The sequence below is a fragment of the Myotis brandtii genome, unplaced genomic scaffold, assembly GCF_000412655.1.
Source record: "Myotis brandtii unplaced genomic scaffold, ASM41265v1 scaffold516, whole genome shotgun sequence".
In the NCBI taxonomy this organism is placed as follows: Eukaryota; Metazoa; Chordata; class Mammalia; order Chiroptera; family Vespertilionidae; genus Myotis; species Myotis brandtii.
In genome coordinates this window covers 279,801-291,698 of record NW_005369676.1, presented here as the reverse complement: position 1 = coordinate 291,698, position 11,898 = coordinate 279,801, and the positions used below count along the sequence as shown (strand labels likewise).

Here is an 11,898-nt window from a genome sequence, read left to right as displayed (position 1 = left end):
AGGATATATTCTTTCTGATTGGTGTTTTGTTGTTTTTAGGATATATTCCTAGAGGTGGGACATTAGTCAAACATTAGTTCCATTTTAATTTTTTTCTTAGTAAATTCCATACTGTTTTTCATAGTGGCTGCACCAATCTGCATTCCTACCAGAAATGTACTAGCATTCCCTTTTTTCCACATCCTTGCCAGCACTTAATGTTTGTTGATTTATTGATGGTAGCCATTCTGGCACGTGTGAAGTGATACTTAATTGTAGTTTTAATTTGCATCTCTCTGGTGATTAGTGACATTGAGCATTTTTTCATATGTCTATTGGCCATCTGTATGTCCTCTTTGGAGAAGTGCTTATTCAGGTCCTGTGCCCATTTTTTAATTGGGTTACTTGTCATCCTTTTGCTGAGCTATAAGAATTCTTTATATATTTTGGAAATTAACCCCCTTTTAGACGTGTCATTGGCAAATATGTTCTCCCATTCAGTGGGTTCCTTTTTCATTTTGATGGTTTCTTTTGCTGTGTAAAAGCTTTTTAGTTCCATGTGTTTACTTTCTCCTTTGTTTCTCTTGCCCTAAGAGATGTATCAGTGAAAATTCTGCTACGTGATATGTCTGAGATTTTCCTGCCTATGTTTTCTTCTAAGTTTTGAGTTTATTCTTGTATATGGTTAAGTTGGTGATCTAGCTTCACTTTTTTTCAAGTACCTGCCCAGTTTTCCCAATATCATTTGAGACTGTCTTTACCTCATTGTACGTTCTTATCTCCTTTGTCAAATATTAGTTGACCAGGATGATGTCAGTCACTTTCTGGGGTCTCTGTTCTGTTCCATTGACCTATAGGCCTATTCTTGTGCCAGTACCAGGCTGTTTTGGTTAAAAGATCCTATTGGAATTTTTAGTAACATCCAGAAATGTGGTATGTATCCTATTAACACAAATATTTTGTATCTAAAATGGTATGCTAGTCACAACTTTTAACCACTAAAATATGGAAAAGTCAATTTTTATTAAAGTTAAATAATGGACCTGTCTGGGTAGCTCAGTTGGTTAGAGTGTCATCACAATACACCAAGGTTGTGGAATCCCTGGTCAGGGCGCATACAAGAATCAATCAGTGAATGCATAAATAAATGGAACAACAAACTTCTATTTCTCTCTCTCTCTCTCTCTCTCTCTCTCTCTTTCTCCCTCTCTCTCTCTCTGTCTCTCTCTCTCATTCCCTCCCTCCCTTCCCATGTCTCTAAAATCAATAAATAATTTTTAGAAGAAAATTAAAGTCATATTATGAATAACCTGCTGTTGTCAGTACCAGCTGAGAATAAATCTGGCAAAATTAGCAGTCATTTAACTTTTACTTGTTTTGCTAATAAGGCAATATAATGCTAAATACAATACAGTTATAATAAAGACAAACTATTCTGATGGTATAGCTAGCTTTACTAGTATACTGAGCATAGAATCAATGTGCAGTAGGACCAAATAAACATCTGCATACCAGACAATCAGGTAAAAGCATCCCCCAACACAGCCTTATTATACTACTCATACATCATGCTACTCACATACCAAATTAACACAAGTTCCCATTATCAACTGATCCCTGTTGGGTAGGGCTTCACTTTAAGTCACAAGCCACATGTGGAGACAGAAAGGAGAGAAGGAAGCAGGAGGAGGGAGAAATCAAGGAGTCAAAGAAAGTGTCCCATAAACAAAAAGTAGATAAGTACAAACAGGTAAGAAAAAATGTTAATATCTGTGCTATGACACAAAAAATACCTAGGTGGGTTAATGACAAACCCTACAACACCTATTTTATAGTAAATGAATTTGAACAAAGAAATATGATATCCAAAGTCCAATATCAAATATTTTTATGTATTCACTTAGAAATTAGGCCTTTTCAATTCAGATTAACAAATATAATCTAGTGAACCACAGCAAATCATTGCAAGGGTTTTGACATCCACCCAGTAAATAAAATCAATTTGTTAATATCTTCTGGTGATATCAATTATGGAACTTTAAGCATGAAGCTAAATGTAACTATCAATAGTTTATAGGTATTCATTAATTCTTTAGACACATACTATAGGGCATGAGTGTTGTAGGTGCCAAGTTTGCAGCAGTGAATAAAACAAACCAGATTCCTATTCTCAAGGAACTTCCAGAATAGTGAGGTAGAAAAATGATAAACAAATTAACAAATAAGTTAATGTTGGAAGTGATTAGGACTAAGAAGAAAAACAAGGAGGATTAAGCATATGATCTCATACAAAGTTCTTAGAGGAGATACCATTTGAGTAGAGTCCTAAAGAAAGTGCAGGAATCATGTAGCGATACCTGTGGAGAAACACTCCAGACACCAGGGGGTGTGAGTAGAGAGATACCCAGGAGGAGTCTTCTAGTCTAGCCTCTACAGTCACAATCATAATAAGTGCAAGGGAAATGAGTACCTGGTTTCTGGATCAAGGGAATCCACGAGTTTTTTATCAGCTAGTAATTTTTGCAGGCTTTGATATAATTCCACATTTGTGTTCAACCTATAAAAATTACAAATAAAAAAATTAAATGATTTTCTAATACCTACTTTTTATTTTACATCAAGAGAAGGATGTCAGATTCTAATGTCAGAGGCCAAAAGATTGAAGATTGTTTTGTTTCTTCATCTGGACTAGGAATAGCATAACCATATTTAATGTATTGACAAGCAGTCAGTTGGGCGAAGTGTTAAAATACAAACTGTTTTGGATGGTAAAAGGATAAATTTAAAGTCAGTCAGCAGCTGGAGCCCGGAGAGCAGAGAGGAAAGAGGGGAGGGAAAGAATGTGGTTACCGGTGATTTGACCCCACTGCCATTGAGAACCAGTCCATTAGCAATGTGCAACAGCCATTTGTTCTGGAGTCAGCAGAGGAGTAAGAATGGAAGGGAGCATGAACAAACAAAAAAATTTTGTAGTTCTGAACTGAGTGCTCTAGACACTGGACTGGCTACCTTTGCTCATCTGGATGAGAATGACAGGCCCACATTATGAGAACTCAAAGCCACAGGCTTCAGAGTCACACACTCAGGCTGCAGCATAGGCCCTAGTACTATGCTGTGACCTTGGCCAAGTTATTTGAACCCTTCAGCTACTTAGACCTCAGGTCACCCTAAGGGTTAAATGAGATAATGTGTGTACAGCACACACTCCCCATACTAATGAACCCTAGATATTGTTAGGTAGCCTGTCAGCCTGCCCTTGGCCGCCCCCTACCTGAGTACTGCTCTCAACCCAACCCCACAGTACCACCTTCAGGTCTTGAGTCCTTCTTCCCTGGATGCCAAGAAGCCCTAATACTCTGCTAAATAGTGAGCTGGTTCTAGACACAATGTGTCCCCTGCCTATTGTTCCTCAGGGAAGGGCCAGGTTATAAAAACCATATGCCAATTCCTACTCACAGACTCTTGGATGGTCAGGTTCTCCAGTCAGGTCACAATAAAAATCCTGCAGTTTTTAATAAATCAAAGGATTTCTGTTGCACCATTCTCATGTGCTACCCTGAACGCCAAGGGAACTGAGTTAGTCACCTCCAATCAAAAAACACTCAACAAAGGCAGACACATCACCTCCTCTCCCACCCCAGTCACTCATCCCAGGAAACCAGGAGAAAACCGTGGTTGGTTGTCCATCTCCTCTAAGCTTGCACACCTAAGGAGCTAGTCCATGTCAAAAGGGCAGCAGCTTAGCGGTAGCCTGCATTGCACCTTCTTCAGAAGTTTGAGCAAATCTCCCACCTGTGTCTAAAGTCATAAGATCCTCATATAATATCTATACTTTAGTCTATATCCGGCATTAATTCTAAACAAACACACCTACTTATAGGCTTTTATTCCACTACTGAAAAATAAGTCAATTCTACACATGCACCTAAAATCATTGTATTTTTCACAGATTAACTGAAGCAGTTAGTTAGGATATGACTCAGGTAGACCAAAAGAGAAAATGAGCCACAGCACTCAGTGAGAATAAAAAAAATCAAGGTCTAGTGAAGGCTATGAGTTGGTTGGTGACTTTACTTTTGGGTTCCTGGGCTGGTCTCAGGGCAGCAGAGGAATGTCATGAATAACAAAAGACTGAAACAATGTCCAGTGGAAGTGAAGACTTTGGACAGACACTCTTGATAACACTTCACAACCAATAGGGTTCCCTGTTGTCCTCCCAGACAAATAAGAGCCCATTACACCAGACAGAATCAGGGCACTTTAGGCAGGCAACCCAGGCTTTGGCTCTGACTCATATCTTGGGGCCTTTCCCTAGGCTATACTCTCTCCCAAGGAGACCCCAATTTCAGCCCCTTCTTCATGTTCAGTGTCTGGAATTTGCAGGGACCAGATGTATCCCATTCAACAATTTGATTTTCAATGGCAATAACAAAAATGACATGTCTTGTCCCAAAGAGATCCCACAATGCTCAGTGGGGAAAGCAGCAGCAGCACATCCTGTAGCATCAGGTCCTCCAGGAAGCCTTGTTGAACTGGAGAAGTCACCTCCACACTCGCGCTCCTCCTCATCCAGATTCTGATTTGTGAAAGTCTTCCCGTGCTGACTGGCCCTGATTATTTGGTTGTGAATTCATGCCAGGTGAGCACAGTGCTCTCAGTAGCTTTAGACCAGGAGTGGGCAAACTTTTTGACTCGAGGGCCACAATGGGTTCTTAAACTGGACGGGAGGGCCGGAACAAAAGCATGGATGGAGTGTTTGTGTGAACTAATATAAATTCAAAGTAAACATCATTACATAAAAGGGTACGGTCTTTTTTTTTTTTTAGTTTTATTCATTTCAAAGCGGGCCGTAGTTTGCCCACGGCTGCTTTAGACGCTTTCTGGCTTTCTGGAATGGCATCATGCACCTAAGTGTTTTTTAATATGGCACTGTCCACCTCCAAGTTATTTTAACAAGCCGCTTGGAACTCTTGGAGATGGCTTACAATATTTAAATTTACCTCAAAATAACTTTTAAATAAGTCACTTCATCATAGTCTCAGCCTGCCTCAGCCCTCCAGGTAGTTTTATCATCTCTCTAGATGTGTCTAATTCCAAATCCACAGAGACTGCAAGGCCACTGTGTAGAGATAATGTTGGCTTCTTGCCCTGTGGTCCAGAGCCATCAACACAACAAGAGTTTAATTACATGACAGTCTAAACTCCAACTTAATACTGAGATACTAAAAAAAAACTGACTTAATATAACCAATGATAATAAGGATATTGGAGGTTTGCCATGTTTCTGACACCTTTATGAGCACTTGTATTATTTTATTTTCATCACAACCCTCAGAGGCAAATCATTTTATTACCCCATTTACAGACAAGGAAACTAAATGACAAATAACTAGCCTAAAGTCACACTGCTTGTGCAGGGAAGATGAGAGCTGCTGCCTGCCCCCTGGGCCCTCCCCATTGCCCATCACCCTGGGCAGCTGTGCAATATTCACACATACTATCCCCCACCCTGCTGGGGAGGAACAAGCCCCACGTATACATTTCCTAGAGCACAAATCCACAAAACTACGTCACCCAATACTGTAACGAAGGGGGAAGAAAACATACTTTTCTACCACGGTACCAATACTTCTACAAGCTTCTTCTGCTGCCTCTCTGAATGCTGGCTCAGGGTGAGCAATTTTCACAAAATCAGCCTAATGAAGAGAAAAGACAAAACAAAAAGGGAATTTGATGGGAAGCTTTCTTCCAAGATCTAAGGGGGAAATGAAAAACCTAGTTTTAAATGTGCCATTTGGCTTGACCTATGCATTTCCATTACTGAAATTTTCCTAACTAGTAGGGAGGGCAAAGCAGCTTCTTTCTGAACATTATTCTGTTATTCCTTGGAACCAAGTTTGTTTCAGCCCGAAGATTTTACTATTTTTACTAACTTTCTTTTAGAAAAATCTTTCTCCTTCTAATGTAAATATATACCAAGTGAATTCTTCCTAATTCTACAATTCAAACAAGCAGATTCTTGTTCACATATTCCAAGTCTTTCTAATTAAACTCATCTACAATATGGTTCTCACATGTTAACCTGGATTCAGGGAACAACTCTTAGAGACTTTTCTTTTTTCTTTTTTAATTGACACATACTACAGTTTCAAAACTGATTTAACTACATTCTAGCCTTTGTGCAGAAAACAAAGGCATATTCTTTCGTTATAGCCCATGTAATAAGTATGAATTCCTAGTCCTAATCTAAAGGGCACACAGCTACCACTGCTGAGAGGCTGCTATATTGACCTTAGAATCAAACTGAGCTAGAATTCATATTTTAATATGAAATCAGGTAAAACTAGATTTTACTTTTCATGTTAACTGCAGTACATTGCAAAAAAAAGCAGGAAAAAAACAAAATGCTACACTATTTTTCCTTTATCCTCCAAGAAGACATGTATGACGTATAACAAAATAAGATCACAAGTAAAATTTCCTAATTTTATTATCAAATACTTTTTAACAAAAAACATTTAAATCCATAGTTACATACAACTTTTGATGAAATAATAACAGTATTAAAGCACCTGAAAACTGAGCTATGTAAAATTAACAATATATTGTATAAATTGTCAATTTACATGTTGCAGAATTTATAATTGATATTAAAACTTAAAACACTAGCATACTCATTTGTAGCAGCGATGAGAGAAACAATTCTGTTACACAGCAAGGGTATTAAAAAAGAAAAGTAAAGCAAAATGACAACTTGGTAGAAAATACAGTTTTTAAAATCATTGTCTTATAACGGTATTAAATTTACTGACAGGTAAAATCTTAAAAGTTCAAAAAGAAAGAAGCTTCTTTGAAATTTTTTTCCCCAAAGACATATATTAGTTTTTAATGTGATATTAGACTTCATAAATATAAAACTCTTCACAAATAGGACAAGCTATGGGGCAGAGAAGTTAAAATCTTTTAACAAAGGAGCAAAAGCAAAAGCAAAAGGTGGAAAAAGTCCTAGAACACTGCTTAATTAAGATGGAGGCTAAGACAACAAATAAACAGTGAGTCCTGGGATTTTTTACATAAAAAGCCACTAGTCAATTACACATAGTGAAAATCACTGACATTTTGTTTTTCAGATTTCAGTGATATAATTCAGCAGGGAAGGGAGACCTCCTTTTTGGCAATACATCTCATATAATTTACATCATTCAAAGCACTAGCATACACTTACTAAAGGAACAGAAAGAACCAAGATCCATTAAAACTGAGACCTGACAACCAGGGGCCCACAACGTATCTCACTTCACTCTTGAAAAAACAAACAAACAAACAAAAAAAACCCTTCAAAATATTTTATCAACTTCCTTAGAACTAGGACATTTACTGTGATTGTATGATGATCTGAAAGGTGTTACTGCTCAATTTAGTTGTATGGGAAAAGAAAACATTTCAGGAGAAAAAAATGAAGAGGCTTTAAATTAGGTGAAAGAAGTCAACCTCAAAAGGCATATATGGCCGAAACCGGTTTGGCTCAGTGAATAGAGCGTCGGCCTGCGGACTGAAAGGTCCCAGGTTCGATTCCGGTCAAGGGCATGTACCTGGGTTGCGGGCACATCCCCAGTAGGAGATGTGCAGGAGGCAGCTGATCGATGTTTCTCTCTCATCGATGTTTCTAACTCTCTATCTCTCTCCCTTCCTCTCTGTAAAAAAATCAATAAAATATATTAAAAAAAAAAGGCATATATGCTTCCAATTACCTGACATTTTAGAAAAGACAAAATATAAATATGTAGAACAGTAGTTGCCTAGGGGTAAGAGGTGGGGGTAGTGGTGTAATTATTAAAGGGAGCTTTTTTGGAGTGATAGAATATTTTCATACTCTGTGGTGGTAGCTACATGAAAAATGAGTTAAATTCATAGAACCGTACCACCCTCCCCCCAAGAACTCAATTTTACTATATGATAATTTTTACAATAAATAAATAAATACTCTTTTAAATGATGGGAAGGCTAACCAACTTTCCAACCTCTCCGGGTAAGGTTTCATCAGATCTAAGCAGCCAGCCAGCCCCCAGGAGTGTACAGAACAGCAGGTAAGAACATGAGCTCTGCAACCAGACTACCTGGACTCAAAGCCCAACTTCTCCTTACTGGCTAGTTGACCTTGGACATATCATTTAACCTCTTAGTGCCTTTCTTTCCTCATCTGAAAATTAGATATGGTGAGAAGGTTCAATCTATTAATCCAGGTAAAGTGGTTATCACAGCCTGGTGCTTAGTGAGATTTAAAAACAAGTTAACACTATAATGCTTCATGAGGTCAGAGATTGGGTCTGTCTTAATCAGGACTGTAATTCCTAGTGCCTATTACAGAGCCTGGCACGGCACATGGTGGGGGCTCAATGTTAAATGAATGTGAAGAAAGAACGATATACAGTCCAATACCAAGGAGACAGCAGCATGAGTGATCACGATCTTGCATCATGTACACCACTATAGTCACCTTCATTGATATGACTAATCAAGACGTGATTCTCTTGGGCTGACAAAATCATGCCTTCTGCCTTAGCAATGGGTTTTGTGTTTGAAGAAACCTAGGTACACTTCTATTTCAACTTCAAAATATTAAGAAACAAGCATTTTTAATATAATCAGTTTGATGTTAAAACCTTACTTTTAATTACAAAATGCATTCCCTAAAAGGTTTATAAAAACTGGTTTTTATAAGATTAATTTTATTGTAAACAAACATAAATTTTTATTAGAATTTTGGTAGTTTTCATAAAGAAAGAATCTTGGTCACGGAAGATGGCGACATAGATAAATGTGGTACTTGCCTCCTCCTACAACCTCATCAAAATTACAACTAAACTACAGAACAAACATCATTCAGAACCGCCTAAAATCTGGCTGAGTGGAAGTCCTACAACTAGGGAATTAAAGAAGCCACATCAAGACTGGTAAGAAGGGTGAAGGCATGGAATGGGCTGGTCCCAAACACGTGTGGCAGTTTTTTAATTGGGAGGGATATCTTAGCTGCAGAGGTTCCCTCTGAGGACTAGGGGTCCCAGCCCCACACCAGACCCTTCAGCCCAGATATCCAGTGTCTGGAAGAGAAGTCCCCATATCTTCAGGCTGTAAAAACCAGCAGGGTTTTTGGCTGAGAAAGACGGAGGCTGCTGGAATCCCAGTCAGTCCTATAAAAGAGCCTGTGCACAGACTTACTCGAACTCACTCACTCTGAACTCCAGCATTAGGGCAGCAGCTTGAAAGGAATCAGGGACATATGGGGAGGAACTAAGTTGTCTGGCATCAGGACAACAGCTGGTGGGGCAGCTTTCTCCCAAACAAAAGTTCTAGAAGAGGCCATTGTTCCTTTGCTGAATTCTCCCCCCACACAGAGCCCCCAGGCAGGCACCATACCTAAGACTCCATTAACCTGGCTCATACTGTTTGCCCAACCCTGGTGATTCCCTGAGACCTCATCCCACCCAATTTGCAGGCCCACCCAAGCTGTGTCCAATGGCTTTTACATATGACTGGTTCACAGCTTGACCTCTCCTGGGAACCTTCAAGCCCAACACAAATAGCAAACATCTGCAGATCACTGTAGCTTGTGTCGGATGCCCCCAGGCAGAGCACACGAAGTAGCAGACTTTGCACCTCCCAGGAGGCCCCAGAGCCAGTGCACCCGGTAGTCAGCTTCAGACTACGTCAGATTACAACCCTACCACCTCCATGAATGACACAAAGTCCCAATGAAGCAAGTCCTGCTCCATAGGGTCAGCTCATGCACAGCAGCTCTTCCACTGTAGCTACAGCCGACTGGTCTGGATGTCAATCCCTTCCAACAATCAAGGCTCAACTACAACAGGACAGTGTACATAGCCTACGTAGGGGTACACCTGGAGTGCCCAGCTCAAATGACTGGGAAGCTGAGCCACTGGGCACTCTACCAAGTCCAGAGGACATAGCAGCTCTACTTAATATAGAACCAAACACAGGGAAGCAGCCAAAATGCCAAGACAAAGAAACATGTCGCAAATGAACAAAACAGAAAACAACTCCAGAAAAAGAATGAAATGAAATGGAAGCAAGCAAATTACCAGATACAGAGTTCAAAACAATGTTTATAAGGAGGCTCAAGGAACTTACTGAGAACTTCAAGGAGCTTTGAGAACTTTAAGGACTTAGTCCTTAGTGAGAACTTCAAGGAACTTAGTGAACACATCCACAACATAAAAAAGGACCAGTCAGAAATTAAGCATACACAAACTGAAATGGAGAATAATTTACAGGGAATCAACAGTAGAGTAGAGGATGCCGAGAATCAAATCAGCAATTTGGAATATGAGGAAGCAAAAAATACCCAATCAGAACAGCAAAAAGAAAGAAGAATCCAAAAATATGAAAATAGTATAAGGAACCTCTGGGACAACTTCAAGCATACCAACATTCGCATCATGGGGTGCCGGAAGGAGAAGAGAGAGAACAAGAAATTGAAAATCTATTTGAAAAAATAATGACAAAAAACTTCCCTTACCTGGTGAAAGAAATAGACATACAAGTCCGGGAAGTACATAGAGTCCCAAACAAGATGAGTCCAAAGAGGCAGACACCACCACACATCATTATTAAAATGCAAAAGGTTAAAGATAAACAGAGAATCTTAAAGGCAGCAAGGGAAAAGCAGCAAGGGAGTACCCATAAGATGTCAGCTGATTTCTCAATAGAAACTTTGCAGGCCAGAGGGAGTGACAAGAAATATTCAAAGTAATAAAAACCAAAGACCTATAACCAAGATTACTCTACCCAGCAAAGCTATCATTTAGAATTAAAGGTCAGATAAAGACAAGAAAATGCTAAAGGAGTTCATCACCACCAAACCCTAATCAACAATTGAATCTAAAAATCCAAAATAAACAAACAAGCAGAACAGAAACAGACGCATAGAAAGAGAGAACATTCTGATGGCTGCCAGACGGGAGGGAGATTAGGAGGATGGGTGAAGAAGGTGAAGGGATTAAGGAGCACAAATAAAAATTAGTTATAGTGTAGTCATGGGGATATAAAGCATAGCATAGAGAATATAGTCAATAATATTCTAATAACTATGTATGGTGTCAGATAGGTATGAGATTTTTCAGGATGATCACTTAAGCTAATCACTGGGGTATACACCTGAAATTAATATAATATCTATGTCAACTGTAATTGAAAAATTTTTTAAATGATTTTAAAAAAAAATCTTGGTCATACAAAAAAAACTTTGACATATGAGTGATCATTCTTTTACTACATATGACATGTATATTTTATTAAATATACATATTAAATTACAAGTTCTAAATATTACAATTTCCTACACATTTTCCCATTCTTAATGACATACTTCACTATAACAAATTACATATAACAGCTCTCAAATAGTTCAGACATTTTTAACCTTGCAGTCTAATATTAAACCTAATAAACTTTAAATTTTAGAGAGGAAGTTACAAGTCTTAACACCAAATCTTACCAAGTCAGCCACCCTGCACAAGGCATCAGAGAGCTCATCAAAGATGAGCACAGTCTGTGGTCCAGGTGGAGTGGAACATGCACGCGCCACCAGCAAATCTGTCTTTCTCAAGGCGTTTTCTTGTGCGATACGAAATCCTTCTGGGGCACTGAGCTCGGGAACTCCAAAAAGACCCTGAAATTCAATGAGTATTTCCAATTTATTACCAAAAATATTATTTTTTGGTATGTATAAATACTATTTTTCATAAAGAAAATCTTGGGTTTTGTTGGTCTATTATATAATTACTAGGGGCCCGGTGCACAAAAATTTGTGCACTGGGGAGGGGGTTCCCTCAGCCCAGCTTGCCCCCTATCACATACTGGGAGCCCTAGGGGATGTCCTACTACCTGCTCCCTGCTCCC

General features: G+C 39.0%; 1 protein-coding gene across 2 annotated transcripts in view; it reads right to left on the bottom strand.

Moving 5' to 3' along the window:
• The window catches only part of MIPEP (mitochondrial intermediate peptidase), a 213,713-nt gene that overhangs the window by 198,427 nt on the left and 3,388 nt on the right, over positions 1 to 11,898 (bottom strand). For both annotated transcript variants that reach the window (XM_014548582.1, XM_005877283.2), the window contains exons 2-4: positions 11,495 to 11,668; positions 5,587 to 5,675; positions 2,450 to 2,536 (exon numbers count right to left, since the gene is read on the bottom strand). In XM_014548582.1, the coding sequence (XP_014404068.1) occupies positions 2,450 to 2,536; positions 5,587 to 5,675; positions 11,495 to 11,668 (350 nt within the window). The remainder of the gene's footprint in view (positions 1 to 2,449; positions 2,537 to 5,586; positions 5,676 to 11,494; positions 11,669 to 11,898) is intronic.